The 19,811-nt window shown below is 39.4% G+C and overlaps 1 protein-coding gene across 2 annotated transcripts; it reads right to left on the bottom strand.

Moving 5' to 3' along the window:
• Positions 1-3,331: 3,331 nt before the first annotated feature.
• LOC113168111 (tripartite motif-containing protein 2-like) lies at positions 3,332-19,565 on the bottom strand. 2 transcript variants are annotated; one of them, XM_026369115.1, is made up of 14 exons: positions 19,465-19,565; positions 11,703-12,426; positions 10,907-11,055; positions 9,661-9,841; positions 9,259-9,518; positions 9,027-9,165; positions 8,753-8,938; positions 8,434-8,629; positions 8,091-8,194; positions 7,822-7,989; positions 7,568-7,736; positions 7,322-7,392; positions 7,012-7,152; positions 3,332-6,916 (listed from the first exon to the last, which is right to left on the bottom strand). In XM_026369115.1, exons 2-14 carry the CDS (start codon positions 11,799-11,801, stop codon positions 6,764-6,766), a joined length of 2,016 nt encoding a protein of 671 aa, XP_026224900.1. In that variant the 5' UTR covers positions 11,802-12,426; positions 19,465-19,565; the 3' UTR covers positions 3,332-6,763. The 2 variants fall into 2 exon arrangements, with proteins under 2 accessions (XP_026224900.1, XP_026224901.1); XM_026369116.1 differs by lacking the exon at positions 19,465-19,565 and adding an exon at positions 16,389-16,441.
• Between the last annotated feature and the right edge of the window lie 246 nt (positions 19,566-19,811).

Raw genomic sequence — 19,811 nt, 5'->3', positions numbered from 1 at the left:
CTTTCAGGTCACTAACTTTTGGTTAGCACGTAACACATATAGTTGGACCCTGGGAGCTCAAATTTACAGCACATATAGCAAACAGAACATAAATATACAGAACCTCCATGGAAAGATTATATAATGGTGGTTACATGATCTCTAATCATGATTATTATCTTCTTTACAAAAGTGTATGACACAGGTATAGTTCAAACCCAAGTACAGTTTTAACAAATGTGAAACAAGTCACAAACTAAGAAATCACAAAATATTATTTAATGTATGCGGCTGGTTAGTGTAGTGTTAACATCACCGCCTCCCATGTGGGAGACTGGGGTTCCACTCCCAGCTGTTGTCTACCACCAGTAGGGGTCCTTAGGCAAGACCTCATCATGCTGCCCTGCCTACCATTGTACCTTGTAATGACTTGTAAGTTGCTTTGGATAAAATCGTCTGCTAAATGTAAATGTATGTCTTTTTTTACATTCACCTTTGTAAATGTTTTGTATGCAATTGCTATCACAGAAACTACTGCTTTCTTTATCTGTATGCTACAACTACTAAACATTAGCAATACCACATCTGAAACTACAATCTACCTCCCAAGCAGCTACTGTTACCACAGAAAACACCCTAGCATCCACCCTTGGGTAGATAGAATGACTGGCCACAAGTTTTCAGTGCACTCAGTTCTCATTGGCAACGTGGTAGTTTCCCAGCTCTTTGCAAAAACAGCAGGGGCAGAGTCAGGCTGCTGGGGAGAGTCAACCAGACTCCAAAATTCATGAACAAACATGCATTTTCATGCACTGATACTATGTTTGACAAGCCAAAACTAAGAAAAAGTCCAAGAAATCTTAATAACAATGTTCCCAATATGTTCACAATGATACGGAAGGCTCTCCGCTTTGATTGATCAAACCCATCTCTGTCGCGGCCCCTCTTTCCTGGCCCTGGGCGATTTAGAATGTGGAGAACAGAGAGACTGCAGTATAATACAATGAGTATAGAAAATCCCAAGAGGCAAATAAATTGGATATTGGGAAAAGATGGGGAGTAACAAGCTCCTACACCCAGACATCCAAAGCAGGACAGCCAAACACATCCAGTGCAGATGTTTCGGATCCTGACTGCACCTTTTTCTCTCTGGCGGAGGTAGATTATGGGGTGAACAACAGCCAGGTAGCGCTCCATGCAGGTTAAGCAGTCAAACAACACCTGTCCAGGTAAATACATGCCGAACACATAAACAGCCGCTGTGATCATCTCCTTCCTGTCTGTAGAAATGCCATAACTGAAAAGGATTAAAGCCAAAGATCCAAGGCCATTTAGTGTGACCACGTTGTAGGTGAAGAAGTCAATGTTGCTTATTCGTATCACACCACCCGCGGAGCATTGATTCCGCCATTGTTGGACACCAATGTAGATAACAAGGATGTGGAGAGGGAGGAGGATGAGGGTGTTAGTGAGGGTGAACAAAGGGTAGATAATAGCAGCTGAATGGTATTGGTAGCACATCCTCAGGGTAGGAAAGAGGGAAGAGTTGGTGAAGGAGGTAAGGGGAGAGGGGTGAAGGGTAAGACTGTGGGGAGAGAAGAAGCTGACAGACATGACCTGTGAAATAGTACAAGAAATAATAGTAGTTTAAAAAAGTGTTACCAGAAATTGTTTGTGAAGTCATGACTAGACGTTGAGGGTCAATTTTGCCAGGTTCTATACAACCATTTAAACAGTCTACTGAATCAATGGGACAGGTTTAAACTGAATCCAATATAGTAACAAAAAAAAAATCTAAAGGTTTCCTGCTTCCCACAAACAGGAGAAAAGTCATAGTCATAGCAACAATGAAAACAGAAGATTAGTTTTGAATGTGTTTGTCACATGTAATCTGAAAAATTTAATTAAAAAAGACCAACCTTGTCAGTAGAATTTTCTTATTATTAATTTTTTGTATATTGACGGAGCTCACAGGAGACTGCCATACACAGGTGTCCTGTCAGTAGAGAAATATTGTTGATGTAGGTGTGTCTTATGAATTAAACGTCTTTGCATGTTACAGAACCACAAATGATCACATTATTAATATTATTGATTTTGTTTTCTCATGCTGCAGATAAATTGTGTCTTCATTTGCCTGCAGTGAAGGGATGTGGGTGGAGGTTCATTTGGTGACTTCAGAAACAACAAAGTAGCTGCTGCGTGATGAAACACAGGTTGAACTGGGTTATTGAGAGGGCAGATACAGAAATAATCATATAACAGGATGTTGAGCTTTTAGAGCATCTGTGGTGTACTTAGTCCTACATGACCACATGTACAATATGTGCAGCTGTTCAATAACAACTTTTCCATGGGGATCAAAAAATTATGTAATTATTATTATCCTGTATTATCCATTATCTATCTAAAAGAATACAAGGCAACATCACTTCCTGTATTCCACATAGAGCGATAGCTGGCAAACCTTTAAATAAAGAGTGTAATGTTAATGCAATTTAACCAGTTAAATGTAGCTACATATTAATGTTTGCCCTCAGAGATTTCTGGGTGGAAGTTAATGCATGCATAAAATTTCGAAAATAAAGTAGCTTCCAGTTTTTTTTTTTGTTTTGTTTGTTTGTTTTTTTGCATCCCATCACTATAATTCTGTGGTGCTAACTGCAAGTAGAGAGCAAAATGTTACTTGGGAAGCATGTATGAAGCATGTACACTCTCGGTTTGTATCATTATCGTGGTCATAAATGGATCAGATAAAGAAAACACAAGGATCAAAATTAGATGGTCATAAGGAGGTGAAAATACAAGAAACCGGTCCACAAATACCAAGCAAAAAAGACTTGTGAACCTACATTTACATTCAAGAGTATTGGAGTCTAATGCTTTTGTATGATGGTCTAAATCCATCTCAAAGTTGTTAACATAGCAATACATTTTTTTGTATAGCATTTTTTTGTATATACTTTAATAATCTAAAAAAAATAACACTGTAAAATAGGAGTGAGCTGTGCTTATGATCACTCAAGGTCAGTATATAGTAGGATTATCATTACTCCACTAAGTGCATATTTTTCCACCTTCCTCTTTTAAGTGGATAAACTGAAGAGTTGTATGGGAAACTATGCTGTTACTAAATAAGTATGCATAATATGCATGAATGAATGAACAGAAGAAGAACAATGGTTCTCAGTAAATATTTGAACAGGAAGGTTTAGATTTAGATACAGGTGGCACATGTGGCATATAAAAATGTGCATTTATTTAGATGCATTCTTGTGTTTTTTTTAGGATCTTTCAATATATGCAGAGTTTTCACAAAACCAAACCACTACAAAAGGCGTCCATGTTGGAATCGATGCTTTATTTCAGCGTTGAGTGTGTGTGTGAATAGGAGACAGTCCATAACAGTGAACAGACACAACAGATAGTAAATACACAGAGAGAAAAAGCAGGCAAGTGACACTGTAAGGAATTAATCAGTGTTTCAAAACACTACATCTCCATCTGAGGAAAAAACAAAACTGATGTACATATTTGTTCATGTCATGCTGCTGATGTGAACTGATAATGATACACAACCAAGAAATGATGAATGCAGTATATTTCCGCTGTGTTGATTTGGGGGCTCTTTCTTTTTCCCTCAAATGGATGTGTAGTCTGCGATTAAACTATTGATGTTTTAAACGGTTTGAATGGCTACATCTTGCACACATATAAATCAACATTACTCAAAGGCAATTTCACCATATCAACTTTGAAACAACATTCATGTGTATCACTGACATTAAGGCTGAATCTCCAGCATACAAGGCCCAGATCACTGTAAGAAAATGGCCTGGTTTTGTTGAAACAATCAATAGAGCCAACAAATCTCTCAGTTTGTTGTTGATGAGCGAAATGTGAACCTTAATAATGCTATTGGGCAACTGGCACTTTTGACGGACTCTTGACGTCACTGTCCTGACACAACTTATGGAAAAGGTGAGCTCTGTCAATTTAATCTGGACTGATCAGCTACAACATTACCACCACGTTGTGGTATTAATATTGCCGAAGACCACGGCATCATTATAGAAACAATCTCATGCTGGACGTGGTGAACAGTTGTCAAACATGCTGTGCTTTGCAGCTTGTCTGTGGGGCTGATCAGCCACAAACGGACACTTTAACACCACCATGTGGGTTTAATGTTGTGGCTGATTGGTGTATTATCTTTATTAAACATGTACTTGTTGTATTTCACTTGCATAAAAAATATTTGATATCTGTCAAAGCGACAGTTAGCATTAGGATTGAAACCAGTGTCTAAAAACGACCAAAACTATAGAGTTAGCTTTAAGTACTTTCACCATATCTTACAAAATACAGTGCTAGTTATTGAAACCTAATGGCCTGAACACCAGCAAGTAATGATCTATACAGTTGGTCATTCTTGTACTGTAGTCATGCGTACAGCTAATTAGCTTGGTGGTAAAAGTAGCCACTGGTTTCCATCAGAAATGCTACGCTAACAAGCTATTTTTGGTAACTTGCTAGCTTGTTTATTTTTTTCCCCCACATCAGGACAACCTTCATTTTACCAAAAAATGATACAGTAAAACTTTAAACACTCATTTGTCTCCTTACATTAAGCCAATAAAAAACATATCAAATACCAACGCCATGTTTTAAGTTAACACAGACAAGATGTATCAAAAGGAGAAATATAATGGGCACTTAAGAACTGTAATGCACATGGTGGAACACAATCAAAAAAATATTAAAATGAATAAATGAATAAATAAAGAACTCATAATATGGTAATAACTTCTATTGAGTAGACGTTTGTTCGGTTGTGATTGTAGTATATTTATGTTACTAATAGCTGTTTTTACTTCCTGTTTTATTAAAGACAACATTGTGTAAATCACTGACACCACAAGCATCTGTTAGTCAACAAGATGTTTTCTGTAAATGAAAGATGCAGGTTAAACTCTCCAAACCATTGTTAATGTGAGTAACTTAAATCTAGTTTTCCTATTTAATAGTTGATGTAAATGCTTTATATTATTATCACTTTGCACTTTTCCAAAATGACTTCGTAAATGCTTTGTAGTTTCAATTACTTTTCGTCCTACACTGTACTTAACATGACTGTAAATCTACTTGGTTGTGGATGAACTATGTGTCAAATGGGAGCTTGCATTTGGAATCAGGGATGTTCGATGTTAGCGGCATGCTTCTAGAACACTGAGGTTTTGTTTCACTGGTGATGACGGAACGTGAAATTGCACAAGCGAGCGACAGCACCGGAAATGGTCGAAGAATGAAAAGTGACTTGAAACATTCTGGTTTTCCATCCTCCAGCTTCTTGTCTTCCCAACAGAGATTGCGAGCAGAAACGAGCGTGGTAAAATGTTGATTCCAAATATGTTGATTACTCTGAATATTTCACATGATAATATTAAAGGTATTCTCACAAATATATAAGTTAGATTTTATAGATTTTTTTTCCTCCTTGCAACAGATTTCTCGGGAAAAAAATATATTAACACCTAAAACAAGCGTAAATAGGCAATGCTGCTTCTCTCAAAGCTATGTCAATCAACCAAATAAATCTATCATTCAGACAATCAGAATCACAGTCAAGCAATCATTTCTAATGATTAATCTGCTGTATAACAATTGTAAATAATACAAGCATACGCCAAGAAAGAAAGTAAACATTCCATGAACAACAGGCTGAAAGTGGCCAATGTCTTGATCTAAAAACAATTTATTGTGACATATGACAATGTAGTCAATGGAAATTTGGCTGAGGAAATACCCACTTTTAGCACTTTTTGTGTATCTTATTTATGGATTTGCACATTTACTGTTGTTTCCTTCTAAAACTACAGTATGCTACTGCTGGACCAGTTTACAGTAAAGTGTTGTCTTCAAGGGCAGCCAGCCAAGTCCTAAGACTTGCTAGCTAATATTAGTTTCCAAATGTTAGAGCAGATGTTGGTACAAAAGGTTTAAGGGAAATCTGTGGAAATGGCATGGAGTAAACAAAATTATGTCAAACCAAGACAAAGGCCTCTTTTAGCTCACTGTCCGTTGTTTTGTCTGCATACATACAATATGTGAAGGCAGAACTTTAGAAAACGTTTAATCCTTCAGGTAATCTTTTTTGAAATTCCTCTCTTCATGCCTTTGAAGCCTTTGAAGCCTTTGTGATCCCCATAGCCACCATCATTTGTGGGTTTAGGGAGCAGTGGTTTCTAAAGATGTTAACATCATCAACTCTTGCAATCTGTTGTTCTTTTTGAAGCCATTTTCAGCCACTCTTCCAGCGTTGTACTAGTGCCAAATTGGGTGAAGGAAGGACTTGTAGAGTTTGACATCATGAATCTGTCATTGGATAGCGCACCCTCCAACCTTTGCATCTCTTGTGTATCTCATTCAGTAATACTTATTAAATTTGCATGGAGATTGCAAATTTTCGTTCTGTTCGAGCTCACAACTCTGCAACTCAGCCGCCTTTAGCCTTCTAAGAAGATGTTGTTCAAAGACCAATAACAAAGATCTTAAAACCACATCATATTGCCACTGCGGTTCTAATAATGTAATGATGGTAACTTATAATCTATCGTCTTTGCTTCCAACTATTTTGTATCCATCTCTTCTTCAATTGTTACAGGCAGTGATAGAGGTTCATGCAAGAATTCCCAAAATTTTGACATTGTATCTTCACACTCCAACAACTGCTCACTGGGCCCATCTCTCCTGCCTCCATTTCACTTCTCTACCCAATCCTCCATCATTGTAGGTAGCGATAGACTTTGAAGCAGTGGTTGCCTGAGTCAGCCACTACCACATGCCCGTCTGAAGTCAGAGCCAGACCTTGGGGTCCATACAGCGGGTCCGCCGATGTGTTGATGTATGAGAGGAAGGAGCCAGTGCCATCAAACACCTGGAAATGTTTGGACACAGGATAAAAATGGGTTTTCATAATTATTTTCTAGGAAAAACAATGTGACCATTACAGCTTGAGAGGCATTGCTGTACCTGTATTCTACTGTTACCCCAGTCAGCTACAATGATGTTTCCATTAACATCGACAGCAACACCAGTGGGAGCATTGAACTGACCGTTTCCCTCACCATTAGAGCCAAATTTTAACACCAGCTCTCCCTCAGGGGTGAAAACCTGTCCAAGACAGAGGTAGAGAAAGATATTAGAAATCATATTCATGGTATATGTTTTAGGTCTCAATGAACAGCAAATTAAATATCCACCTGTTCCTTCAGATAACATTAAAGGCATCTTTTAATTTGAAATGGATCTAGACCATATTGTGTTATTGCTTAGTTAGTACCTTGACTGAGTGGTTATGAAAGTCAGTCACAATGATCTCATTGTTCTGGTTCACTGCTGCAAAGTGTGGACCTTAGGAACAGGAACACAGAAAACAACAAAATCAGGCTGCGTTTTCACTGCACCTCTGCTGACACCTCAGCTGTTTTCACCACTTACACTTAGCTGGTACTTACATTGAACAACTTTCAGTAATTAATATATATTCAAACATTTCAGACATTTCATATCTCTAAACATGAACTACCTGCAAACTGCTTGTCACCATTGCCGCGACTACCAAACTTGGTAATGAGCTTGCCGGTCAGCTGGAAGATGAAGACAGTACACGCCTTATTGTCCACCACAATCACGTGACCATTCTGGTCCACAGATACGCCCTTTGGTCCCATAAGTCTTCCGGAGCCAAGCTTTGCCTAATGGACAGCAAGCACAACCAGTAAATACAAAGAATGATTCGACAAAACTTTTAATTCGCTTCAAAGTTAAAGGCACACCAACCTTAAACTTTCCCTCACAGGAGAATATGCTGACCCATTTATTGTCATAGTCGGCAATAATGATGTCACCACTGGGGTGCACGGCCACACCTGTGGGGCGCTGCAGTTGCCCTGGCGATCGTCCCCGCACTCCAAAACGACTCTTAAATTCCCCCTCATTGGAGAAAATCTGGGATATGAAGATAATAGTTAGACATAATGCAGTGCTTAGCTTCTACATCATCATTTTAATAAGATGAGGATATAAGGACTGGGCAAACTGTGTTTTACCTGGACACACTGATTGTTGCTGTCAGCAATCAGTATCCTGCCACTGGAAGATGCAGCCACTCCTTGAAGGTTAGTAAACTCTCCTTTGTTTCGCCCTTTTGTTCCTGAAGAGAGCGATAAAATAAAATATAACAAAATAAAAAACTATTTCAAGCAGCAGCTTTAACATGCTGTCAGTTTTTCAGCCAGTATTTGTTTATGTTGTGGTAACTCTGTCTATGTTTTCACCATGTTCATCGAAACATTTTTTAAGGATAATTAGCAACATGGCAGACAGCAGTACAGTCAAAACCACGTTAGAAATGTACCCAAATCTCCTGGTTTGTCTGCACTAAATTCTCACCGATCCTGAAGATGAGGTCGTCTTCAATGGGGTTTTGGGTTTTGCGTCTTGGGGTGCCCAGAGCACTACTTGCCCTCTTGGAGCCCTTCTTCTTCTGGCCGGGGGACTTTCCTCGTCTCTTTGCTCCTTCAGAAGAGCCTGTGGATGGGGTGGCATTGGCTGCTGAGTTGGTAGCTGTGGTGGTTGAGGGAGACACCTGAAGAGATAAAAATAAAGTCAGAATACAGTGTAAAGAGGTCTTTACTTGTACTGTACATCAAAGCTGAGACTGAAAGGCATTGTCCATAAGTTGTCCAGTGCATATACACTACCCACCCACCTCTACTTCTGTCTCAAAAGCCCTAGTGACGGTCAGTTTGAAGGGACTTCCTTTGATGTGCTGGTCATAGAGACGTAGAGCCAATGAGAAGTCGCCTTCCTTTGGCACCGTGTACACAAATTCATATGTCCCATTCTTGTGGTCCACTATTTCGCCGTCTACTATGCTGCCATCAGGGGTGAATACCTGTAAAAACACATGGGTAAGTCTTTATAAATATTTGTGATACCACAGAACAGCTCAAATTGTATCTGAATGTGGGCATAAAACAAACCTCAGCTGACAGAATCGCATTTCCACTCTTACAGGCTCCCCCTGACTTGTCTCTTGTCACTATGGTAACAGAGGCAGGGTGTCCCACAATGCACTGCTCCAGTCCTGCACCCATAGCCTCACTCTGGCTTGCCACCGCACTGAGGTAGACAAGTAAGACAAGGGTGGGTCAAATAATGTTAAATTGGAAAATACTTGCGTTAGGGTTGATTTTTGTGTTAGCAGGGTTTCACCTGGTCGTAACAATCGTCCCCAAGTTGTGTATGGACTTCCTCATCCCGTCAGTCTCCAGCTGGAGATCCAGCTGGTCATTCTCCTCTGGCTGATATGGTAGGCGGAGACTGGCCAGCTCTACCAGCCTCTCCCCTAGCTCCCGCTCCACCTGCAGGCTTGCTACGCATGCCTCCCCAGCCAAGGCTTCCTCTGTCTGGGTACAGGTGGCAATGATGTCCCCCTCTCCCCTGGAAAGGCTGTCCACCTGGGCCTGGAGGACCTAGAGACAGAGAGAGATGACATTTGAGGATTATCCTACATTGTTCTATGACCATAACAAAATAAGAGTGAGAAGTAATAATCAGTCATATAAACTTAAACTTTGCCAGGTTCCCCAAAATCTACAAGCTAGACATGTGCACCTTCTGTTTGAGCCCATATGTGACCTCCAGCTCCATCAGTAGAACACTCTTCCGAACATCCAGTTGCTTATGCAAGTCCTCAAAACTTGATTGGATGTCCTCTTCAATGGAACCTCTCTGATTGGTCAGCTGTTGGAGGATCTCTTTAATGAAGGTCAGGGCATCTGAGATCTGAGGGAGTCTAGTGAGGTACACATAGAGGAAAAAAGGGATTTAAAGGTGAAAAGAAAATTCAGCTAAATGTCTAATTGTTTGTTTCATTGTGACACATTCGCAGAACACCCTTAATTTTTCAAACCAGGAAAAGCTTTGTTAATTCTCTCTTTACCATTCTGAGCATGTGCAACCAAGTCTGAATTTGCAGTTTGTTCCTTGTGATAAATTGCTAGTGTGTGTGCTTGCAAGACATACTGTCAGGAGAGCAAAAATAAATTGCTTATGCAAAGCTAAAAGCACTGCAGTGGGGAGGGGATATGATTTTTTTCATTTTATTTATTTATTTTTTTTGCTATTGTGTATTGCATTTCCCTGGCTGTCCTCCAGATGTCAGCCTCTCATCTTCCCTTGTACTGTATTTGTTGGAATTTAGCTTCAACTTCAAAATCTAAATATAGATATTATTGGTAATTAACTGTATTCATGTTTATTATATAACACATATAGCAGAAATTATTTGCTTTTACTTGTAAGACTTAAATAAGATTTGAATACAAGATATTTAATTGTAATGGAGTATTTTATAGTATTTTCATAGGTTAAATGTTGCTAATCTTAATGTTTATTTTACCAATCAGTCTGAAACTACACCTTTTTATTAGCTTTTTTTTTAAACAGCCAATTTATGCTGTCATCCTTACAGGGTTTACAGTATTTGCAAAGCACATGTCTTTGAACTTGAATGAAAACCAAATATTAATGGAAGTTCAGTTTGATCCTAGTGCCCCCTACTGGTTATGTGTAGTTCTAGAACAAATATTACAACTTAAGACATCACAGTGACATTGAAGTCATTACTATCCATAAAGGAGATAGAAGCATTGGCTTTAATTACAATTTAGTCAGTGTACGTACCAAAAAGTAGCAAAAAAAACAACAGTATGTTCTCATTACACTTGGTGCTAGTTATAGATGCAAGACTCACAATAAAGACGAGTCAAACAGAAAAGGAAATGACATGAGATGACTTGCATGTGTTTGTGCTTTAATTGATTTTGTCTGAATGACTGTATGGAAATGCGATCCGTACCTGTTCTGGACTGCCCCCAGTCTCTCCTGCAGGCTACTGCGGTGCTGCTCTAGGGCCTGGCTGAGGGGAACCTTTGGGTGTTCTTCATGATCCGACACACAGTCCTCACACAGCGCACATTCACAGGCTGAACAGTAGAGGTCAGCCACCTAGACATGAAAAGGTTAGAATGAGAAAGAGAGAGAGAGGGTGGAAGATAGAGGTAGAGAGGGAGCAGGTGGAGTTAAATTCATTCTACTAAGTGCTCAAATGTCAATAATCAATAAGTCCTCTTTGTTTGATTTTAGCATCACTGTGTGTTTGCACTGAAATGTACCTAACGTAAACCGGTTGTGACAAATAATGAGGTTTTGAACTATTTTAAAATGAGTCAGGTTCATATTTCTAGATCTGTCAGACCTGTCAGTCAGTCTTTCAACAATCCTTGCACATCATCCTACAAGATAATATGCTCTCTTCCGAGGAAATAGGAAAAGAGTGTAGCCAATAGCATTTAACAATAATTTATAAAATGCCAAAAATGGCTTAAAAAATTTGGTTAGATTTTTGCAATGAAATCAGTTCACTATGAAATATCATAGTGGTGTGACCATGAATGGCAAATTACTTTGAAGATTTGTGCTTTAGATTGTATATGCACAAGTATTTTCTCATTGAAGACATGTATTTGTATTTGAGTTGTTATTAACCCAAGTTGCTAGAATCTAAGGATCTATAGAGGCCTTTGCAAGTTGCCATCAAAAGCAAACACTTTCTTTCCAGCAACATAGAGTTACTACAGTATGTGGTTTCCTACCTTCCCTGCATGTTGGGGGCAGGTGTTTTTGCCGGGCGGAGCCTCAAGGACGGTGCACTCCTCACTGCTGCTATCTGGGGAGTGCTGGTGGGCCTCCATCTGCGAGCGACACCGTGGTGGGGGTGAACCTCTGAACACACCCCTTTTCCCACTTTACAGCCAGGGGAAGAATCTGGATGTTTAAATACAAGGATTCCTACGTCCTTTTAGTACTGTTTGCTGTGGTAAACTCCTTGTTTCGTATTTCATTCCTTTGTCATATCAAGAAAGATCTGAGGGGTTAAACTTCCAAGTTACCCCTTAGCTGCCGGACCTTTCTACACAGCACCCAGAAAAGAGTGCTGGGAATTCATATGTTCAGTGGTTTTGGTTTACAGTTATCCACTTCTGTCAGAGCTTTGTCTTATTAGTCTCTCTGATGCTAAGAGAAGGGATTACGGTTTAAGACGAGCCCTTTAATGAAGTCTGTAATCAGAGAAACATTATTCCATTACATTCCTGTTGACTTGCTGATCCAGACATCCAGAAATCCACAGCTTGTCCCTTTCCTCTCTCTCCATGCGTTGTCCAGTACTGGGGTCATGAGCATCTCTTGAAAGACACATGGAAACAGAATTATAGTCTGTGAGCAGTGATCCGATCCTCTTTAGGGTCTTTTTTGGGTGAAAGTCGTGAACCTTGGCGTTTATTTTATCCATAGAGGGTTCAAAGTATCCACTGCACCCTGAAAGAGAAGAGAGAAGAACAAGGAATAAGTAAACAAAGAGATATTAAGAGAAAGAAGTGTTCTGCAAGGGAAGGTTCACAATTTCCAGGTTTGTCCTAAAACAATAGTCAAGTGCTCCTTTGAACATAAAAGGGGTTTTCTTTGTCGTAATAATTCCTCCTGGTAATACTCTTCATTCAGTATATATCTGATCTGAGCCTTTCATTGGAAGTGACTGGTGACACAATCTATGGTCCCTGTTGTGTAGAACAATATGAGGCTTTAGCAAACTGAGATAATGAGACAAAGCGGTCGTCCTCCGATGTTTTAATCCTCTTATTAGAAAAGTACCTTGTTGTGTTTCCCTGTTAAGTTGTCGTGGAATGAAAGCAACAAAGACAAATAAGTCCTGTGTTAAAGCTGGACAAGTGTTCGGGACGATAAAACACAACTGAGCCAATACTGAAGGTAGAAAATTAACCAAGAAAAAGGGGGTTCTTCTAAACCAATTAACCAGTGGTGGTGCATAAAAAAACATTACTGGGTTACATTTACCCAAGACAAGAGGGTTGTTGTGACCCAGTGTTGGTTTATGTACTTGCTGGGTCAGTTGCTTTAAAAGATTCAAATAATATATTAATAATATTTTTGATCTATGAATTTGTTGCTTAAAGGCCTGCAATAAGAGGAGAAATGAATTGTAGCAGGTAAAAGCTGCTTCCGTTTTCATAGAAACACCAAACCCCAGTTGGTTTAGCACAGAACCTGTAATTTCAGTCTTGATTGTGCACTGTCATACTTTGTCATGTGTAGTTAGTGTTATCATGAGAATGAGTATTTTACTTTACAAATGTAGGGTAAACATGATGAGTCATAATTGGGAAAACCCCAAACGTGCCCTGAGGGTATTTGCTTCATTGACAGACGTTTGTCAATTTCATTTCATACACATGTAAATAACCAGTGGAAATCCACTTGTTTATACACACAAACCGTCCAAGTCTGTCTTCCCCACTATAGGAATGTCCATATGTTCTTCCCAGGCGGCATGTTACATCAACACACACCCCTAATTACCTCCCAGATGGTATGTGCAACAAGCCCCGAGACAGATGGTACAACCCAGGGACGGGGTTGGGGGGCGAGTGTGGTGCAATGTGTGGGATCCAACAGCATGAAATGTACACATACTAAAAAAGAGCTTCTAGGAGCAGCAATGTAGGTCACTGCCGTGTCTTCAAAGTGGGAGAGGATGGAGAGAGAGAGAGACTTGGGGGGGGGGTGAGGCTCTGGTTTCCATGGTAACAGACTGTATGGGGAGGGATGAGGAAGAGGCACCACAAAAAGTGAAGCAATCTTGGGCCTTTTAATCCTAAAATCCTAAATTTAGCGGCCTGTGTTTTCACAGATTCACGCTGATGATACAACATGTCCCAGTTCCCAGTTTCTCCCCCCGCGAGGTGACGGGATGCACATAGCATTCAAAAACATGTAAATGTCTTGTTATTTTAAACTATTATCTGGTTAATGTGGATCCTAAGGCAGTTTAAAGGGAAATGAAGTCAGACGTCAAACACAGTTACTAAAACCTTTCTGTGGACAAACTGATGTGTTTTATGAGGCGTGGTCACCTGGGAAAATAATTCCAAGACACATTAAACGAAAGTATACAATATACTGTAATAATATGAACTGTTTTTAAAAATGTACCAACAATTGTTTGGGTATATATATTTGGAGCTGTATATCTCTAGAGTCCAGTTACCGGTCCTACCGACCTGCCCACCCAAACCGGTCAAGGCAGATGGGCGCCCACCCTGAACCTGGTTCTGCTGGAGTTTTCTTCCTCTAAAGCGAGTTTTTCCTCTTCACTGTCTCCTAGTGCTGCTCAAGCAGTGTTGTTGGCTTTTCTATATAATTCTGTCTACAGTTATATTTTATAAGGTCTTTAACCTTAAACACTGTAAAGTGCCTTGAGATGAATTATTTTATGATTTGGTGCTTATTAAAATTGAATTGAATATTTAAATATACACTCAGCGGTCCAGTTCTTCAGTACCCTTGAATTCTGTTACCACCTGTCTATACCACAGTTTTCAAAGTGTGATAACATTAACAGCAATTTTGACTGACACTATATGTTTATTACACAGGTTTGTAGTTTTCATTGGTGTTGAACTGGGCTCCTTCAAAACAGTTTATAGACAGTATTTCTATAAACTATAAAATTTAGTTTTTCCTAAACCAGGTACAAATATATTTGCATTAGATTACACCAGTTCACTTGTAAGTACTTTACTTTTTTATTACATATAGTGTAATATGCATTTCTCTTCATTAACTAAAATATGTAGCTTTAAAAGATGCTCAAACATAAAAAAAATAGGAAAACATATAAATTTAGCACATTATATTCGAGAGCACCTTTTTTGTTCCCAGTCACTTTGCTTTTTCTGTCTTCCTCGATTCTTTGTGTCTGTTTTTTGGGGTTCACTCTTTGATGTCTGTATTTCATTATTTTATCATATGTGTGTAAAATATGAAGTGAACATTTTGATGAATTATTCATAAAGGGGAGGGATTATGGATATGAGTTGCCTCTGATCATGTACATAATCCTGTTTCTCCTCCTCCTCCCCCAGATTTTCTGTTCAGAACACACAACCTTCAGACATGACAGTAGCCGATACTCACTTTGTGTCTGTCTCACGCTACAAGATAGATTTTTCTTTATTTTAGACTTGAATATGAAATAATTTTATAATTTTGTGTTCAGTGTCATAATGCAGACACACACACACACATTATGCTGCACCCCCACACTTTCACTGAAGGTTTTCCTGCAGCACATTGCAGAAAATCGAGGATTAGGGGGCGACGGTGTGTGTGTGTGTGTGTGTGTGTGTGTGTGTGTGTTTGTCTTGTGACACTGTGGTGACTCTCTGTAACAGTCACATACAGAATCAGAGACAACTGAACCCTTTCTTTCTTTCTGGTTCTTTGTTTTTTATATAAAGGACACAATTCTAAGAAGTCTAAATCTTAGTATTTAATATTTTTTAATATATTAAAGTTTTCATTTTTATTTTTTAGCTTTTTTATTTGTTTGCTTATCTAGAGTGAGCGTGCAAACAACAGTTCATATTTCTCTGTATATGTTTTACTCTTTAAGACTACTTATCTTAATCATTGTCTTTACATTGTAGTTTTCATTAGTGGTAGTACTGTGCCTCTGTGTTTACCGTCCACACTGCTGGTCAGAGCTTTTAATGCCAATGATAACCCAACACTTCCTGCTGCTTCACATTAAAAGCACTCAGTGGATTTTATTGTGCAGGGGTTGCAGGAAGCACAATTAATTAGTATTAGACAAAGAGCTGCAGGTGACAGGTTGTAAATTCTAACTCCTCCCGCATGATCATCTTCAGGTCAGGGTCCCTCATGATGGAAACAGCTGATTAGTGGCTGAATTTTTTATTGTAATAACCTGATTTCGTTTAGCTGCACTGAAAACATACAGTGTTAATGCAGTGCAGTGTTGTGCCAATCTATTAAAATAATTAAAGGACATAACATGCATGTAATGTGTATATGTATTTATTTTCCCAGTCACACTGAACTGCCCAGATCACAGTGCATTAAACTTCTGTTGACCTCTGAGCCAGCTCCACCAGGATTTATCTTCTCTATCTTGTTCCATATTTTTTTTTTTATCTACTGCAATATATCCAGTAATTCATTGAGAAAAAGTCAGCAGCTCTGCACATGTGTTTCACAGAGCTGCTCAGTACATCCTGCTTTAGTTCTGCTGAGGGCACATGAGCAGTGGATGTAAAGGAAGGCCACTTAAATCAAATCCACGTCAATGTCTCTCAATGAAAAGTGCAACATATAATCTAAATACAGTACATTACAGTTGCCCCAGTTTAAAGTTTAAAAAGCAATGTCTAAATGAATGCAACAAGCTAAAAGCAACTTACGTCACCTCGACTCAACAGACCAGACTCCATTACATCAACGTGGGATTTAAACACAGACCAATACTCAGTGTAAATTCATTTCCGTCAAGCAGCGGCTGCAGAGTGTGTAAGAAATGTGACATTGAAACCGGTCTCTAAAGAGCTTGTCAGTAAATCTACAGTGTGACGTCACGCTAGAGGAAAATACACACACACACACACACACACACATGTAATCTAATCTGTTTCTCTTCATATATTCCCATGGGAAGATTAATGGCCACGTTGCCTTTCAGTTTCTGTTTTTCTCTCTGTTTGAATTAGTCGCTCTCTGTCTCTATTTGTAGCTGTGTTTCCAATTTGTCGAGGGTTTAACACCTCTATGAAAACTATTCCAGTAAATTTTATATTAGTAAATTCACTGGAGACACAGTCCCAGAGACTTTAACCCGGTGTTTAGATGTTTGAGTTCAACATCAAGGACGAATGAGGAAATAAAAAATAAAAGATTACGCTGTTGCACGGGTTGCTTTATGTTTGTGTCTATTGTAGCTCTTGTTTTGCTGATAATTTATTTAATTACATCCTTTCACAACTAACTTCCTGTGATTGATTAGTTAAACTGTGAACACCTGTGGTTAATTAGACTCTGGCAGAAAGCAAAGAGGGACGTTAGAGAGACCTGGTCTGAGTCTGAACTCACTCCCTGTTCACTCATTCATAACTTGCATTATAATGTACACTAAGTCGTTCATTCAGTGGTGAGCAGTACATTTTTATATTTCAGATACTGTTTAAACAATGTACCTAGCTCTCACACAGGGAGCAGTGCATTGTGGGATGGTACTACATGCCAGGTGAACTACTTTTTTCTTTCCACTGTGGAAGCTTTCAGTGCCCTATACTCTTTAGTGTACTGCTTTACAAACTCAACAGTCTGACACCAGTACAACATGGTGAAGACTCTATAGTGTGCACTTCAGAAACAGTCCTGGAAAGAAAAATATGGTACTATGGTACTCTGCTTTAATATTTTCACCTTGACTTAGACTTTTCGCTTCCCTTGTACCTCAGTCACTTTGGATCAAAGCTAAATGGCTAAATGTAAATGTATGGTGCAGACAGAGAGAAATGGATAGCACACGCGGAGATCAACTGTATGGGGAGGTAGAAAACGTGGAGTTGTATGGGCAGAGCATGCAGTCACACAGACGGGCAGAAGCCATCGCTGGCAGACGTAACGTCAGCAGAGCACAGGGAAGGGCAACACAAGAGCCAGAATGATGGACACTACAAGTGATGCAACAGAGCTACGATCTGGGTAGAGACAACAGAGAAAAATGGAAGCGTCTGTTCCTAAAGCGGTGAATGTAGTTCTCTAAGGTGTGGTTGGATTTATTCCTTATTATTTTAAGTAATATTTTTATGCTGGGGTTTACCAAGAGTTTAATAAATGCTGCAACACCTGCTTAAAGAAATGATGGAGGGTAACAGAGAGCAGGTCCCTCCTCTTACCCCTTTCATATTGCCCCTGAATTAAATGGACATTGTTTCCATTCTTAGTTTTCCATATCAGTTAGTTAGTTAATCTGTAATAATAATGTAAATATCCTATCCTATAGTTACACACACACATATCTCTTCACCAAATGTAAAACTTTAACATTTGTATAAAAAGTACATGACGTTTCTAAGGTCTTTGGTTTTTATGTGGTGTCCCACAAGAATGCTTCTTGGGTCCTCTGTTATTTTAAATTTTATAAACAATAAGTCTCAACCACTATCGTTTTCTAGCCACAGTTGTTCTCAGGAAAAAACTGTAAAAATCCACTAAGCCTGGTGACCACCAAGCACCAGACAGACACCATACGTAATTAACACAGTGGAAGCAACTTACAAAAAACACTCTGTGCGTAAGTGACTGATTAAACTATGCTGCAGAATTTAAAGTTTTCATCTCAATTTTCACAATATTCCTTGTTTAATTTCAAGCATTCAACATTTGTCCTGCTGCAACCTGTATCATTATTATCACAGTGATTCCTGTTGTGCATTTGTTGACAGTTAAATTTAAAAGCAATGCTGAATTTATTGCTTCAGCTTTTGGCAACTACAGAAATTTACAATAAGTTAGAAGCAAGGATCAACTAACATCTGTTCTCAACACTATGAGCATAACCAAGATACCATTCCAACAAAATTGGTCAAGGCAAGTAAAAGTTGATATTAGTCAAGAACTTGACAGCTCATTTAAAGATTCTTGGACTGGTTGAGAATCTACTGTATGTAGTACCATGATTTTTGTTTTTATGTATCTTTGTTTATTTGTTTTTTGGGAAATCGTTTATTTCCGTGTTTTCCATTGTAAGAACATGTGGCATCATATGTTCTAAAGATTGTAAATTTGTGATTAGGCCATATAAACAACATTAAATAGGATTAATTTGATGTATTTTATAGTCCTTTCACTGTCTCTTAGCATTTTGGGCTTCCTTTAGTCATTTTTCGTGTCATTCTTGCTGTTTTTCCTGCCTTCATAAGTATTTTGTATCTTTTTGTGTGGTGGTATTTTTTGCAGTGCAGTCATTTGTTTGTCTTTCTAACACTAAATACTATTCTCTTCATATTTTACAGAGGCTTTGGCTTGGTGGCTATCTGACCTGCTGGGTCTCTGGGCCTGTGTCTGATACTACTGCTCAGTTGTCATAGATGTTAAAGTCAGAGTGGATCGGCTCAGTTTCTGTTCAGAGATGTGACGTACCTCCTGTTACTGTTAGCACTCAGGATGCTAGCGTGGAGTACATAGAGGCCTGATAGCACAAGCACACACACATATGTGCATTTGCTCTAAAGCTGAGGTGGATCGTTCATTCATTCATCCTCCACCCTTCATCCTGAAATCCCTCCATCCTCCTCTGATCCATCCCTTTTCAATCTCTCTTTCCTGCACCTCCCTCATCCCTCTCTGTCAAACACACACCATGCTACAGATGCTGCTGTCATCTTAACATTCCTCCACCCATCCATCCATCCATCCACCCAGCCATCCGTGCACCCTCCTGTCCTCTCATCCCAAAAACACAGAGCCAGAACTCACCATGTTTTCCTCAGACGCAGGCAGTGAGTGTGAGCGTGTGTTGCTTCTGCAGCCTGAAGCCAGCGCGTCACATAGCATCTTGCTTGCTCCCTCTCTTCTCCGGTGTGTGTGTGGGAGGGGGAGGATATCATCGTCACGGCAACACCAGCAGCTTGCAGCAGCAGCAGCACCACCAGACGGAGGAGGGGGTGGAGGATGAAGAGGGGGGCAGCCATTGAGTTTTGCTGCAGTATGCACCAATCAGGGGCATGAGAGAGTAGCAGAGAGAGGTGATTGGTTGATCTGCCAGTCAGTTAACTGATGGTGTGGGCGGATGAGTCTCTCGCTCTCCCTGTTTATCACAGTGT

The sequence above is a fragment of the Anabas testudineus genome, chromosome 18 (assembly GCF_900324465.2).
Source record: "Anabas testudineus chromosome 18, fAnaTes1.2, whole genome shotgun sequence".
NCBI classification, from domain to species: domain Eukaryota; kingdom Metazoa; phylum Chordata; class Actinopteri; order Anabantiformes; family Anabantidae; genus Anabas; species Anabas testudineus.
The sequence above is the reverse complement of the archived record's forward strand: the minus strand, read 5'-3'. Positions and strand labels throughout refer to the sequence as shown.

Coding starts and splice junctions, on each gene's coding strand:
- LOC113168111 (XM_026369115.1), bottom strand. CDS start 11,801: ATGGAGGCCCACCAGCACTCCCCAGATAGCAGCAGTGAGGAGTGCACC. Junction 9,166..9,258: donor GGGACGATTGTTACGACCAG/GTGAAACCCTGC, acceptor TGTCTACCTCAG/TGCGGTGGCAAGCCAGAGTG. Junction 8,195..8,433: donor CGACCTCATCTTCAGGATCG/GTGAGAATTTAG, acceptor CGCTCTCTTCAG/GAACAAAAGGGCGAAACAAA.